General features: G+C 44.2%; 1 protein-coding gene across 1 annotated transcript in view; it reads right to left on the bottom strand.

The window, feature by feature from the left end:
* Positions 1-16758, bottom strand: part of LOC140481316 (sperm flagellar protein 1-like) — a 106136-nt gene that overhangs the window by 41632 nt on the left and 47746 nt on the right. The window contains exon 4 of the mRNA XM_072577302.1: positions 5463-5502. Coding sequence (XP_072433403.1) covers positions 5463-5502 — 40 coding nt within the window. The remainder of the gene's footprint in view (positions 1-5462; positions 5503-16758) is intronic.

Here is a 16758-nt window from a genome sequence, read left to right as displayed (position 1 = left end):
CACGACAAACAAGTACTGTAGTGATTCTGGGATGAGTAACTCACTTCCTCTCTCCCCAAAGTCTGACAACCAAGGCACAAATCAGGAGTGTGATGGAATACTCTCTGCTGTCTGAATGAGTGCTGCTCCAACAACACACAGAAAGCTTGACATTACCCAGGCCAAAATGGCCTGCTTAATTAGCATCTCATCCACTACCTTCTACATGCACTCCCTCATCCACAATGGCAGCTCTGTATACTATACCTAGATGGGTTGTAATAACTTGCCCATAGGGTACCCTCATCACTTAGAAGGACTAGGGCAACAGATCCATGAGAACAGTGGCACGTTCCCTTCCAAGCCAAATGCCACCCTGACTTGGAATTAGATGGTGATTCCTTCATTATTGCTGGGTCAAAATCTTGCACTCCCTTCTGGAGAGTACTGTAGGTGTCTCTACACTTCAGGGACTGCAGTGGTTCAACAAAGTACTTCATTGCAACTTCTCCCTAGCAACTAAGCATGGGCAACAAATACTGGCTGAGCCACTGATGTCTTAAGCGCATAAATGAACAAAACGCAAGAAGTGCACAAGCAAGCAAGGGATCAGCACATGATAAATTGACTCAACGGGGCAGCAAGCAATCCAGGGCTTGAAGATGCTTTTTCTTTCCCTCGGTGGATGAATTGTGAATTTTATTTATATTTATTAATGGATTGGCCTGCATTTGTTGCCCCTTCCATTACAATGGGTGTGGAGTCACATATATAACAGATCAGGTATGGATGGCAGATTTGCATCCTGAATTGGAGATGGGTTTTCACAACAATTAGCGATGGCCTTGAGGTCACTTTTGGACTAATTTTACATTCCAGATTAATTCATCATTGACTAAGTTTGAAAACTGAATTTAAATTCCACATGCTCCCATCATGGGATTTTAACTCACGCACCTGGTGGCATTAGCATCTCTTCACTTCCCAGAGAGGGCATTAAGAGTCTGAGGCAGTCACAGACAATGATTATGGGACATTGTCATCATCATCATCTGCAGCATCCTAGCTGCTCTGATTGAGTAACCATCTCAACAGTAACACCCTTTTTTTAAAAATTGCAACAACTATCTATCGATGAAAGGTGTAACCAGAGATTAGACTACTTACAGTGTGGAAACAGGCCCTTCGGCCCAACACCGACCCTCTGAAGAGCAACCCACCCAGACCCATTCCCCTACACCTAACACTACGGGCAATTTAGCATGGCCAATTCACCTAATCTGCACATTTTGTTTGGACTGTGGGACGAAACCGGAGCACCTGGAGGAAATCCACGCAGACATGGGGAGAACGTACAAACTCAACACAGACAGTTGCCTGAGGCAGGAATTGAACCCAGGTCTCTGGCGCTGTGAGGCAGCAGTGCTAACCACTGTGCCACCATGCCGCCCTCTAACATAGATGCATCTATATTGATATCAGTACTGTAGTCTCTTAAAGATGATCGCTGTGGGTATCCCAGCTACATTCAAACAGGCTTCCTCCACCCTATCAGACGCTACAAAGAGAGAATAAAAGTGTCATTGAAGACCATGGCATTGCTAATTGATGGCACAAAGTAATTCACTTAAATACTTCTATTTATTAATGCACAGTATTATTTGATTTTGTGTTCTTTTATTCTTGTATAAGATGTGGGCACCTCTGGCAGATTCTGTCGATCTCTAGCTGACCTTGAACTGATTGGCTTTCTCAGCCATTTCAGAATGCTTTGTGTCTGGAGTCATGTTTTGGCTAAATTTCAGATCTGCCAGAAAGCAGATTTTTTTCTGTAACGTTCTTTATATCTGAAGAAGTGTCATTGCCCTTGAAAGGTTAACTCTATTTCATTCTCCCCAAACACAGCCAGACCTGCAACATTTCTGCAGAATTTTGTTTTTTAATTCGGGATGGTGTGGAGGCCTAATGGTTAGCCCTGCTGCCTCATAGCACCAGGGACTCGGGTTTGATTCCAGCACGTTCTCCCTATGTCTACGCATGGTTCCATGAGAAGCTTTGGTTTCCTTCCACAGTCCAAGATGTGCAGGGTTGGTGCTAAATTGTCCATAGTGTCCGGGCATAGAGTTATACAGCATGGAAACAAGCCCTTCGGTCCAACTCTTCCATGCCAACCAAGTTTCCCAAACGAAACTAGTCACCCCTGCCTGTAATAGGCCAATATCCTCTGAAACCTTTGCATTCATATACCTATCCAAATGTCTGTTAAATGTTGTAACTAAACTAGCATTTGAGTGGCATGGCAGCTCAGTAGTTAGCATTGCTGCCTCACAACGCCAGGGACCTGGGCTCGATTCCACCCTCAGGTGACTGTCTGTGTGGAGTTTGCTCATTCTCCCAATGTGTGTGGGTTTCCTCCAGGTGCTCTGGTTTCCTCTCAGATCAAACACGTGCAGGTCAGGTGGCTTGGCCATGCCAAATTGCCCTTAGTATCCAGGGATGTGAAAGTTAGATGGGTTAGCCATGTAAAATTGCAGAGATAGGGCAGGGGGTGAATCTGAGTGGAACTTTTTCAGAGGGTTGATGGGTGGAATGGCCTGCTCACACAGTGTAGGAATTCTATGAATTACAACTCCTCTGGCAGTTCATTCTACATACAAACCATCCTTTGTGTGAAAATGTTGCCCTTAGCTCTTCTTTGAATCTTTCTCCTCACATCTTAAAAACATGCTGTCTAGTTTTGAACACCTTTCCTTAGGAAAAAGAGTTTTGCTATTCACCTTATCGATACCGCTCAGTGTAGGTGGATTAGCCATGCTAGATACGAGATTACAGGGATTAGTCTGGGTGGGATGCTCTTCACAGGGTTGGTGCAGGCTTGATGGGCTGAATGGCTTCTTTCCACAGTGTAGGGATCCTATGATTCCCAGCATCTGGTATTTTGATTTTATATGTTTATGTGGTCATTAGACAAGCATTCCAGATTTTATTGAATTGAAATTCAAACTGCCAATGAACCCAAGTTCCCAAAAAAAGAGTCTGGAGCTCTGGATTTCTTACCTGAAGACATTACCATCATCTCCCCATAGCATTAAGCTAGACTTGTATGCTTCCATCCTTTGCTAACAGTATGGCAAAAAGAAGAAGTGGATAAGCACTGCACTGGTCTGGAAATGCTTACATTGTGATACTGTTTCATTCATTTTGGGTAAGGGTATAAACATTCAGTCATGTGCATTATGGATGCCTCGTATTCAGAATATGCTTACACAGTCCTGCTTGATTAGTAATCTGTCTGGATCAGCCTGGTCCCAGCTTCCATACCATCCCCCTGATGAGTGTTTCAGGGACCTTGCTGCACATCAAGAGTACCATTCTGCCCTGCATCTTCTTCCTCCTCCTGGTCTGTTTGCTCAGGGGAGATGGCTTAGGTCAGATGACATCTGCATCTCCTTTTCAGGTCACAGTTGGACATTTCTTCCAGGGATACCTTTTACCCCGCAGAAATCATCCAGGACATTTTGTTGATGCCATGAAAACAGCAAACTTTGATTACTCAAGGATAAAGAATTTTTTACTTTAATTTGCTCATGGAATGTGGGCTTCTTTGGCAAGTCAATGTTTATTGCTATTTCCAAATAGTCCTTGTCATGGCAGCAGTCAGGATAGCATGCAAACACATGAATAAAGGGCTTGGATGGCCACAGACTGGCTAAACATTTCAGGAAAAGAAGCTTTTTCTGCCAAAGAATGTTTCTGATTGGTCACTCTGTGCCTTGATGCTTTATGGTTGCAATCGATAATGCCCTGCACATGTACAAATCCAGCAATAGAGATTAATCCCACTGTCCTCTTGTGAGGTACCACGATTGCAAAGTCGATACACTCCCTGCTGTTGCAAACAAGACATCAATAAACTGACAATTGCCAAAGGTGTACTGTCTCCAGAGAGCGTCAGTTCAGAGAAAAACATCCATCTTCCATCTGAAGACAGTCACATGACGAGAGTGACTATGTGAAGAGGACTGCACCTTGTCTCCAAGTACTTGTCAACATACTTCAGGGACCTGGTATTTTAAGCCTTTGAAACCAACGAATACTGAGCAAGTGCCCCAAGGATGCTGGCCTGCCTTCCTGTCCATCTCTGAGCTTGAGACCACTTTTTAATCATGATGAAGCTAGTTAATTGGTTCTTACTAGACATTTATACAGCTAACAGAGTACACAAGACACAATTCTACCAAATTAGGAATGTCAGCATGAAATCCTGAACCAAGAGATCCTGAAATTTCAAGGGACGGTTTATGTTTATTTCAGAGAGAGAAAGAAAACAGTTTCTCTTCTGAAGTGGCGTTCTGCCATGCCTATCAATCCTTATATGTACTTCAATGCCTGTTTAGTATCATTTATTAAAGATCCTATTTGCTACACTTATGCCATGCTTTGTTGTGGCTGTGTTTTAGGTGACGTATATCTCTGAACTGACGCGCTCTGGAGACAGTACACCTTTGGCAATTGTCAGTTTATTGATGTCTTGTTTGCAAGTGCAGGCAGCATATCGACTTTGCAATCAAGGCACAGAGTGACCAATCAGAAACATTCTTTGGCAGAAAAAGCTTCTTTTCCCGAAATGTTTAGCCAGTCTGTGGCCATCCAAGCCCTTTATTTATGTGTTTGCATGCTATCCTGACTGCTGCCATGACAAGGACTATTTGGAATCAGCAATAAATGTTTCCAAGGAAAACGTTTCCTAATAGTTCAACTCAGAACAGGACACCGCTATGACAAACTATTAAAATCAACACTCTTAATTATCCGTTCATCCTCTGACATTGGTGAATCACCTGCAACTGTTATGAGCTGTACATTTATTCTGTCTATTTAGCTAACGTACAATATCTAAACCAATGTTTCTTAATAGATAGCTTATGAACAGCCTATCTTACATTTAGTCATTAATAAACTCACTCTTTGTTAACACAAGAAAACTGGTTAATTTGGTTCCTTTGAAAATGTAAATTTGTTTGGATCTGGGACAAAGGTATCCATAGGGGAAGAGACTATTTCTAAATTAATCTTGCTATAATCAGTTACGGGGTCAGGAGAATGAGGAAAAAAAGCCAGTTTGCCTCTTCTCATCTGGGAGTTTAATAATTTGTGATATCCTGTCTGGAAACTAAACCAATTGGGGAATCACACACGGGGTAAGGACGGAACAAGTCATGTTTGAGATTCAGCATGCTTCTTATGCAGACTGGCGTCTAATGGGAACTGTGGAGTACTTCACATTGAACACAGCCTCTGCGTATTAACGCTGTACCCTATTTTCATTCATTTCCAATGAGGAGGATAAACAATGCACTACATTGTTTAGACACTCTAGACAAACATTCACATGACAATGAGCATTATTTTATTGCATTGCAAAATGGCAGTAACTGATATTACAGCTATATATCTATTATAGAATTTAAATAAACCCTTACCTGAGTCTTGCTCCACTGCTGTGTTATAATACTCAAGGTCCTATATGAAAAACAATGAAATGAAACTTTACTTCTTTCAGCGGAGTAACCTGCATTGGAACTAATGAAGGCAAGACTGAAATTCTGGCCTAGCTACATTCCAGATTTTAAGTGCTAAACCATCAATAGCCATACCTTCAGCTGCCTAACCCCTTAGCTCTGAAATTACTTTCCGAAACCACCTCTTCACTTCCTTCTTTAATGCGCTCATTAAACCAACCTCTTTGATCGAGCTCAATTGCCCTAATATCCTCCACATGGCTGCTTCTGAAGTACTTCTTGATAGTGCTCCTATGAAGCATCTGAGGATGTTTAGTGTGTTCAGGTGAAAGAGACTATAGAAGTGCATGTTTTTATTTAACATGCTTCTAATTCAGCTTTGAAACTGTGCTAAAGGATATTGGTAGAAGACTTCCCAACATCTTCAAATAAATTATCACGAGTCATCTGGAATGTGTAGCTAGTTCCATTCATGTTGACCATGATAACCTCTCCAGCTGAAAATGTGTTGCTGGAAAAGCGCAGCAGGTCAGGCAGCATCCAAGGAACAGGAGAATCGACGTTTCGGGCATAAGCCCAGAAGGGCTTATGCCCGAAACGTCGATTCTCCTGTTCTTTGGATGCTGCCTGACCTGCTGCGCTTTTCCAGCAACACATTTTCAGCTCTGATTTCCAGCATCTGTGTCCTCACTTTCTCCTCCATGATAACCTCTCCCACCTCCTGCTTAATGTCTCAAAATTGATATGGTTTATTCATATGCCTCAAGGAAGGAAACCTGCCATTTAACTTCATCTAGCCTATTTTGATTGAAGACCCACATTTTCTTCACTGCTGTCTGAAGTGGCCCAGCAAGTCCCTTAGTTCATTGACAATTAGAGATGTGCAATAAATGTTGGCCTTGTCAGCAACACTCACATTCCATGAATGACAATGGTATGGGAACTGCCACACTGGCATAACAAGTGTTCAGGCCTATCATATACATAAATAACAAGCCTAACATTGTTTTTACACTTTAGGGGAGTGCATTGAGTGGAGCTGGATTTCCTGGAGCCTCAAGATGTTGTATATAGAGCAAATACCAGCAAAACAAAAATGTAAGGTGCACTTATTTACTTTCGTTTTATTCATTCACAGGTTGAGAGCATCACTGAGTCAGCCGGCACTTATTGCCTATCACTAATTGTTCAGAGGGCAGTTAAGAGTCAACCTGTGGACTTGAAGTCACGTTTAGGCCAGATCAGGTCAGGATGGCAGTTTCCTTCCCGAGTGAACCAGGTGAGTTTTCCCAACATTCCACAATGGATTCATGGTCTTTGTTAGACACTATATGTTCTAGATTTTCAAAAATGAATTCAAATTCCACCATCTGCTGTGGTGGGATTTGAACCCCAGAACACTACCTGGGTCTCCAGATTAACGGACGAGGGCTATCACTTCCCCTAAATTTATTTTAAACATCCCAGTGCACCCAAGGTTTTTTTTCTAATTCAATCAGGAATGTGAGCTTTCTGACTTTTACAGCATTTAATTATCCATAATTGCCTTGATAATGTGAATGTGTGCTGCCTTCTTAAACTGCTCCAGTTAAACATCCTCTGCTTTCAGGATGGTCAGCAGTTCATGATAGCATCCAGGATAAAGCTGCTTACTTGATAGGGAGGAAGTTCAGGATTTTGACCCAATAACATCGGAGGAACAATGATATATTTACAAGTCAGGATGGTGAGTGGCTTGGAATGAACCTGCAGGTGATGGTATTCCCATGTTTCCCATGGTTCAATAATGACCTTCAGGGAAAGAAATCTGCCATCCTTACCTGGTCTGCCATACATGTCACTCCAGAGCCACATCAACGTGGTTGACTCTCAACTGCCTCTGAAATGGAATAGTGAACCACTCAGTTGTATCCATCTCTATGAAGTTTCACTGAAGAAATGAAATTGGACAGGTGAGCTAGCATTGACCTGAGTGCACGAAAAGACAACAGCAGAAACAGCCCTGTCAACCCTGCAAAGGCCTCCTTATTAACATCTGGAGGCTAGTGCTAAAATTATGAGAGCTGTCTCGCAGTCTAGTCAAGCAACAGTCTGACATAATCATACTCACGGAATCATATCTGATAGTAAATGCCCCAGATGCCACCATCACTATCCCTGGAGATGTCCTGTCGTCCCTTGCCTGATGAACAACACTTGGAGGAAGCATTGAGGTTGACAAGGGTGTAAAATTAATTCTGGGTGAGGGATTTCAATGTTCACCACGAAGAGTGGCTTGGCAACAGCACTACTGATCGAGCTGGTCAGGTCCTAAAGGACATAGCTGCTAGACTGCATCTGCAGCAGGTGGTGAGGGAACCAACAAGAGGGAAAATATATTTGACTTCATTCATACCAATCTGCTAGCTGCAGATGCATCTGTCCACAACAGTATTGGTAAGAGTGACCACAACACAGTCCTTCTGGAAACAAACTCTCGCCTTCACATTGAGAATTCCCTCCAGTGTGTTATTTGGTACTATTGCTGTGCTCAGTTGGACAGACTTCAAACAGATCTAGCAACTCAAGACTGGGCATCCATGAAGTGTTGTGAGGCCTCAACAGCAGCAGAATTGTACTTCGGCACAATCTGTAACCTCATGCCTCATATCCCTCACTCAACCCTGATTCAATGGAGAGTGCAAGAGGGCACCAGGCAAAGCTCAAAATGAGGTATCAACCTGGTAAAACTACCAAACAGGACAACTTGCGTTCCATTCAGCGTAAGCGGCAAGTAATGGATACAGTTAAGTGATCGCACAACTAACAGATCAGATCTAAGTTTTGCAGTCCTGCCACATCCAGTTGTGAATGGCAGTGGACAATTAAACAACTCACTAGAGGAGGCAGCACACAAATATCCCCATCCTCAATGATGGAAGAACCCAGCACATCAGTGCAAGAAATAAGGCTGAAACATTCACAGCAATCTTCAGCCAGAAGTGCCAATGGTCCATCATGACCTCCTCCAGTGGTGCTCAGCATTATAGATGCCAGTCTTCAGCCAGTTTGATTCACACGTGACATTAAGAATTGGCTGGAGGGACTGGATACTGCAGAGGCTCTGGGTCCTGACAACATTCTGGCAAGTTACGAAGACTTGTGTTCCAGAACTTGCTGTTCCCCTAGCCAAGCTCTTCTATATAGTTACACTAGGATCTGCCTAACAATATGAAAATTTTCCCAGATACGTCCTGTACACAACCATGACAAATCTAACCTGGCCAATTAGGCCCCATCAGTCTACTCTTGATCATCAATAAAGTGATGGAAGGTGTCATCAACAGTGCTATCAAGCAACACCTGCTCAGCAATAACCTGCTCAGTGATGCCCAGTTTTGGTTCTGCCAGGGCAACTCAGCTCCTGACCTCATTACAGTCTTGGTTCAAACATGGACAAAAAGCTGAATTCCAGAGGGGAGGTGAGAGTGACAGCCCTTGACATCAAGGTCGTACTTGACCAACTATGGCATAAAGGAACCCTAGCAAAACTGGAATCAGTAGGTATAACAGGGCATATTCTCTGTTGGTTAGAGTCATACCAGACACATAGGAAGATGGTTGTAGTTGTTGGAGCTCAGTCATCTCAGCTCCAGGACATCTCTGCAGGAGTTCGTCAGGGTAGTGGCCTTGGAACAACAATCTTCAACTGCTTCATCAATGACCTTCTCTCCACCATAATGTCAGAAGTGGGGATGTTTGTCGATATTGGCACAATGTTCAGTACCAATGGCATCTCCTCAGATACTGTTCAAATGCAACAAGATCTGGACAATATCCAGGGTTGGGCTGACAAGTGGCAAATAAGACTTGTGCTACACAAATGGCAGGTGATGACTGCCTCCGATAAGAGACAATGTAACCACTGACATTCAATGTTGCCACCATCACTAAATCCGCCACTATCACCATTCTTGGGGTTACCATTGACCAGAAACTCAACTGGACTTGTCACATAAACATACAAGTGTGTGTCAGAGGCTAGGAATACTGTGGCGAGTGTTACAAAGTCAAAAGAGGGTATAGTCATTTTAAGAGAGAGATGCCGTTCCTGCCCTGAGAACTTCTGACAGCACACATGTCTGTGTCTAGCTGACAGGAGCCGAGATCACGGAGAATTCATAATATGTACCAATCAGCTTTGGTTGTGTTTTGAGTTGAATTTAACCAATCAATTTAAATTATGTCCAGGATACCAAAACCCAATTGAATTTGAATTTATTGTATTAACAACATCAGACCAATGAGAGGGTTTGATGTGGGGGTTACAAAAAGGAAGGACATCATCTATTAAAGGTACTCGCTGTACAAAGTAAGAAGATGACTGAGGGAGAAGACAGCAGAATCAGAAGGAAGCAACAGATTCAGAACACTGGAAGGAAGACAGCATAAGAGACTGTCAGGACTTTGAGAAATTAAGTTGATTTAATGTTTAAAAATTGTGTCATTGAAGCAGCATTTTTATAAAATTGGTGCCAGGTAGTGATTAGTTAAAAAAAGAGAGCGGCTCGAGTTTGTTAATTTGTTTAGTTTTTTTTGTTTAGTGTTCACGATTAGAGTTAGAAGAAGTAAATTGTCTTTTTTTCTTTAAACAGTGGAAATCAGTGGTTTTCTTTCACTCAATCACACTTTCAGCAGATAATGATGCGAGGCAAACTTTTCTGGGTGTTTTGGTTTTAGTTATAGAGGGATATGACCTCCACATTGTAGCATAAGTAACTAACCTCCTGACAACTCAGATTCTGGATTAGTGGTGCTGGAAGAGCACAGCAGTTCAGGTAGCATCCAACGAGCAGCGAAATCGACGTTTCAGGCAAGAGCCCTTCATCAGGAATAAAGGCAGTGAGCCTGAAGTGTGGAGAGATAAGCTAGAGGACGGTGGGGGTGGGGAGAGAGTAGCATAGAGTACAATGGGTGAGTGGGGGAGGAGATGAAGGTGATAGGTCAGGGAGGGGAGGGTGGAGTGGATAGGTGGAAAAGGAGCTAGGCAGGTCGGACAAGTCCGGACAAGTCAAGGGGACAGGGCAGAACTGGAAGTTTGAAACTAGGATGAGGTGGGGAAAGGGGAAATGAGGAAGCTGTTGAAGTCCTTGATGCCCTGTGGTTGAAGTGTTCCGAGGCGGAAGATGAGGCGTTCTTCCTCCAGGCGTCTGGTGGTGAGGGAGCAGCGGTGAAGGAGGCCTAGGACCTCCATCTCCTTGGCAGAGTGGGAGGGGGAGTTGAAATGCTGGGCTACGGGGTGGTTTGGTTGATTGGTGTGGGTGTCTCGGAGATGTTCCCTAAAGCGCTGTGCTAGGAGACGCCCAGTCTCCCCAATGTAGAGGAGACCACATCAGGAGCAACGGATATAATAAATGATATTAGTGGATGTGCAGGTAAAACTTTGATGGATGTGGAAGGCTCCTTTAGGGCCTTGGATAGAGGTGAGGGAGGAGGTGTGGGCAAGGGTTTTACAGTTCCTGTGGTGGCAGGGGAAAGTGCCAGAATGGGAGGGTGGGTGGTAGGGGGGTGTGGACCTGACCAGGTAGTCACGGAGGGAATGGTCTTTGCGGAAAGGGGTGGGGAGGGAAATATATCCCTGGTGGTGGGGTCTTTTTGGAGGTGGCAGAATTATTTGGTTTATGCGAAGGTTTGTAGGGTGAAAGGTGAGCAACAGGGGCGTTCTGTCCTTGTTACGGTTGGAGGAGTGGGGTCTGAGGGCGGAGGTGCAGGATGTGGACGAGATGCGTTGGAGGGCATCTTTAACCACGTGGGAAGGGAAATTGCGGTCTCTAAAGAAGGAGGCCATCTGGTGTGTTCTATGGTGGAACTGGTCCTCGTGGGAGCAGATACGGTGGAGGCGGAGAAATTGGGAATACGGGATGGCATTTTTGCAAGAGATAGGGTAGGAAGAGGTGTAATCCAGGTAGCTGTGGGAGTCGGTGGGTTTGTAAAAAATGTCAGTGTCAAGTCGGTCGTCACTAATGGAGATGGAGTGGTCCAGGAAGGGGAGGGAGGTGTCAGAGATGGTCCAGGTAAATTTAAGGTCAGGGTGGAATGTGTTGGTGAAGTTGATGAATTGCTCACCTCACGGGAGCACGAGGTGGTGCCAATGCAGTCATCAATGGAGCAGAGGAAGAGGTGGGGAGTGGTGCCGGTATAATTATGGAAGATCAACTGTTCTACATAGCCAACATAGAGACAGGCATAGCTGGGGCCCATACGCGTGCCCATGGCTACGCCTTTGGTCTGGAGGAAGTGGGAGGATTCAAAGGAGAAATTGTTAAGGGTGAGGACCAGTTCGGCCAAACGAATGAGAGTGTCAGTGGAAGGGTACTGTTGGGGACGTCTGGAGAGGAAAAAATGGAGGGCTTGGAGGCCCTGGTCATGGCGGATGGAGGTGTAGAGGGATTGGATATCCATGGTGAAGATGAGGCACTGGGGGCCAGGGAAACGGAAGTCTTGGAGGAGGTGGAGGGCGTGGGTGGTGTCTCGAACATATGTAGGGAGTTTCTGGACTAGGGGGGATAGGACAGTGTCGAGGTAGGTAGAGATGAGTTCAGTGGGGCAGGAGCATGCTGAGACAATGGGTCAGCCAGGGTGGTCAGGCTTGTGGGTCTTGGGAAGGAGGTAGAACCAGGCAGTGCGGGGTTCCCGAACTATGAGGTTGGAAGCTGTGGGTGGGAGATCTCCTGAGGTGATGAGGTTCTGTATGGCCTGGGAGGTGATGGTTTGGTGATGGGGGGTGGGGTCATGGTCGAGAGGGCAGTAGGAAGAGGTGTCCTCGAGTTGGCGTTTGGCTTCAGCAGTGTAGAGGTCAGTACGCCAGACTACCACTGCGCCCCCTTTATCTGCTGGCTTAATGGTGAGGTTGGGAGGGTTGAGAGGTTGGAGTGGGGGTTGACAGGTTGAGGCGGTTAATGTCCCGGCGGCAGTTGGAAATGAAGAGCTCGAGGGCAGGTAATAGGCCAGCGCGGGGTTTCCAGGTGGATGCAGTGTGTTGGAGGTGGGTGAAGGAGTCCTCGGAAAGTGGGCGGGAATCCTGATTGTGAAAGTAAGCTTGGAGGCAGAGGCGACAGAAGAATTGTTCAACATCACGGCATGTATTAAATTCATTGATGCGTGGACGGAGGGGGATGAAGGTGAGTCCTTTGCTGAGGACTGATCGTTTATCCTCAGTGAGTGGGAGGTCTGGAGGGATGGTGAAAACTCGGCAGGGCCGGGAGCTGGGATCTGGTGTGGGTGTGGAGCTGGGAGTGGGGTCAGAGCCAGTACCTGGAGTAGGTATGATGGTGGGGGGAATGGGGGTGGAGGCATGAGCAGGGGTAATGTTCTTTACCTCCTGACAACTCAGAGCCTATCCATCACAAGGCACAAGTCAAAAATGTGCTGGAACATTTCTTTCTTGTCTGGATTGGTGCAACTCCAGCATCCAGATGCTTGATTTGCACCTCATCCACATACATCCAATCCCTCCACCAGTGATGCTCAGCAGCAGTCGTATGTACTATCTGTAAGAGCACTGCAGAACATCACTAAAGGTCCTGCCAGGATTTCCAAACCCATTACCATTTCCATCTATAAGGACAATGGCAGCAGAAACAAGGGAACAGCATTGCTTGTAAGTTCCCCTCCAAGCCACCCACCATCCTGACTGGAAACTGTATCGCCATTCCTTCACTGATACTGGATCAAAATCCTGGAACTCCCTCACTAAGGACATTGTGGATCAGTGGTTCAAGAAGGCAGCTCACCTAAACATTCTCAAGGACAACTAGGGATGGGCAATTAAAGTGTTGGCCAGCCAGTGATGCTCATGTCCCATAAATGAATTTTAAAAAGCTACTGCTGTTGTACTTCTAAATGGAAATAGTCATTGGCTTGGAAGGTGCTGACTAAGGAGCCTTGGTGAATTTCTGCATCTTGCAAACAGTACAAACTGCTGCTACTGAGGGTCAATAGTGAACAGGCTGGATACTTGAAGATATGGTGCCAACCAAGCTGCTATGTCCTGATGATGTCAAGCTTCTTGAGTGTTGTTGGGAGTTGTACTCATCCAGTCAAGTGGGGAGTATTTTATCACACACCTGACTTGGGAGTCAGGAAGTAAGTGAGTCACTGCAGGGGTCCCAGACTCTGATCCACTCTTGTAACCATAGCATTGATTTGGTTGATCCAGTTCAGTTTTATGAACTGAACTTGCCTTGCAGTTAAACTTGGGACTCCACATGAACATGTCAAGTCCCAACCATACTATCTCTAAACACATATATCTGTTTTAGTCAATAACATGAACGTCATTGAAACAAAGAGAAACAATCTGTCTCCAGAGGAAGGCTGATAATTATTAAAAAAAACGTTTTGACTTCTTCAGAATTTTCTTATCAAGTTGAACAGCAATGGTTTTTAATGCTTTCCTGTTCAACTATCACACCTCTTCAAATTTGTTTTTTCTCTGCAGGAACAGGTCAGCAGTTTGATAACACTTCACTTGAAAAATAAGTTTACTTTTGTCAACTTTATCTTCTGAAGATCTGATTGGCTGTTGACTATGTTAAGTAAGACATCAAAGAACAGAACTAAACTTGATGGGCGGCACAGTGGCTAGCACTGTTATCTCACAGCGCCAGAGGCCCGGGTTCAATTCCCACCTCAGGCAACTGACGGTGTGGAGTTTGCACATTCTCTCCGTGTCTGTGTGGGTTTCCTGCGCGTGCTCCAGTTTCCTCCCACAGTCCAAAAATGTGCAGGTTAGGTGGATTGGCCATGCTAAATTGCCTATAGTGTTAGGTGAAGGGGTAAAAATGTAGGGTGGTGGGTTGGTGTAGACTTGTTGGGCCGAAGGGCCTGTTTCCACACTGTAAGTAATCTAAACTATTATTGCTGGAAACTAACAAACAAACTAGGATTATAATAAATTGAAGAATTGCCACACTCAAAACATTAACTCTGCTTTTCCCCCACAGATGCTGTAAGACCTGCTGAGTTTCATCAACAATTTCTGTCTTTGTGACAATCTAGGATAGCCAGTCAGACATGAAATGAGATGCACTTGCTTTCTTGATATAAGCAAAATTACATAAGGCTTTCTGCTTTGCAGAGAGAAACAACAGAAACACGCTCTACACTCATTTCAACAAAGCAGGTGACAACAACTCACTGGTTCATTTCTTATGGCAGTGCTCTAACTAATGGTTTAAAATTTAAACAAAGTCTGGCAGACACTTGTCAATCATAATTAATGGAAGCATTCTCAGAAATGTCTTTATCAATTAGAGTCCACTTGCCAACCAATCATCACTTTCCTCAGGCAGTATAAATCTTGGTTTGCCCCTTGAATTTGTATTCTTGCAAAATGTCCTGATGAATGTAAGATGTGAAGCTCCAATAAAATGTAATTTTTTCAGAAATACCCAGGTATACAAAATGAATAGTGGAGCTATGAATGTATATGTAAGGAAGGCTAAATAACTCAGTTACCTCAGAGAAGAAGTATTTTCATTCTATAAAAACAAATACAGAAATGGTAAAGTAGATGAAGTAGCAGGCTGAATATTCCTAAATTTGGCTGTGTTAGTTTCAGAGGATTTCATTGAGGGGTTCTTGCTTTGATTTCTAGCAGATTTTTTTCCACACAATTTTATACTACTCACCTCATTCATAGTATTCGCCATACCTCCACTCACGTGCTATGTTGCAGTGATGGAAGTGCTTGCTACAGGAAGGATTGTCTGGGATTTCCTGCTAAATTTAAATCCCAGCTGAAAACCAGGTGAACAGCTACATTGTACAAATGTAGAAAGAATCGATGAAGTAATGATGGATACAGAAAAACTGTCATCCTGTTTTGCTGACAACGACCTGGAGGGCCATCTTCTTTCCTCAGAACTGCCAGAGGAGACCACAGCACCAAATCTGATCTAAAGTTGTCACCCAGGTCAGTGCAATGTGGACAGTCCAAAGGAAATCACAGCAAAGCAGGAAGGAGCTTAATGCACTCTGCAGCAATAAGTGTCACCATCTTTGATCTGCTACCTCATACTGACTCTAACTCTGCCACTACACAAACCTCACACCAAGGCTTATGGTCTACATGCTCTCTGTTACATGCAGCATTTTTCATTAATTACGCTGAGTCACTCCATCTCCCCAAAGTACTAACACTGCCTGCTTTCCATGGCAAACAGGTTCCATGATAGAAGAGGCTCCCAGCTCCGTAGCTGCCCACCCTGGGACAGCAACTTATAAAGACATAAGAAGTAGAAACAAGAGTATGCTGTTCAGTGTCTTGAACAATTAAATAGGATCACGAGATCTGAATGTTGCTGCTCCGACATTTTTGACATCCACTTTCCTACCTTTTCCCTGCAATTCTTGATTCCCCGACTGATCAAGAATCTTATCTATTTCAGCCTTAAATATACATGGACTCTGCCCCCACAGCTCTCTCTGGCAATGGGTTCCAAAGATTGACAACTCTTTGAAAGAAGAAATTCCTCCCCCCTCTCAGTTTTTATTCTAAGACTATGTCCTCTGGTCCCAAACTCTCTTGTGAGGGGAAACATCCTCCCAGCACTTACCTGTCAGGCCCTTAAGAATCCTATATGCTTCAATGTGATCACCTCTCAATCTTTTAAACTCCAATGAGTAGAGCCTTATGCTTATAAGTCAATCTCTCTATAATAGGGATCATCTGAGAGAATCTTCTCTGTATTACCTGTAATTAAATATATCTTTCCTTACATAAGGGGATCAAAACTGCTCCAGATGTGGTCTCATCATAATCTTTTGCAGCTGCAGTAAGACTTTCCTACTCTTGTGGAAATAAATCAGAAGACACATGACACCAGGTTATCATCCAACAGGTTTATTTCAAATCATCAGCTTTCTACTTCTTATGTCTTTATAAGTTGCTGTCCCAGGGTGGGCAGCTACGGAGCTGGGAGCCTCTTCTATCATGGAACCTGTTTGCCATGGAAAGCAGGCAGTGTTAGTACTTTGGGGAAATCAGAAAGGCTCATGGAATGTTGGCCATTATTTCAATAACTTCAACCACTTCACCTGATGAAAGAGCCTTTCTGATTTTACTATAATTAGACATTTTTATCTTCTTTCATGGGATATAGGCATCGGTGGCTAGGCCAGCATCTATTGTCCATTTCTAAATCCCTAGTAGGTATGGAATGCGTTGCCAGCTGTGGTGGTGGAAGCAGAGTCATTGGGGACAGTTAAGCGACTG

The sequence above is a fragment of the Chiloscyllium punctatum genome, chromosome 1, assembly GCF_047496795.1.
Source record: "Chiloscyllium punctatum isolate Juve2018m chromosome 1, sChiPun1.3, whole genome shotgun sequence".
In the NCBI taxonomy this organism is placed as follows: Eukaryota; Metazoa; Chordata; class Chondrichthyes; order Orectolobiformes; family Hemiscylliidae; genus Chiloscyllium; species Chiloscyllium punctatum.
This window is presented reverse-complemented; position numbering and strand designations above follow the sequence as displayed.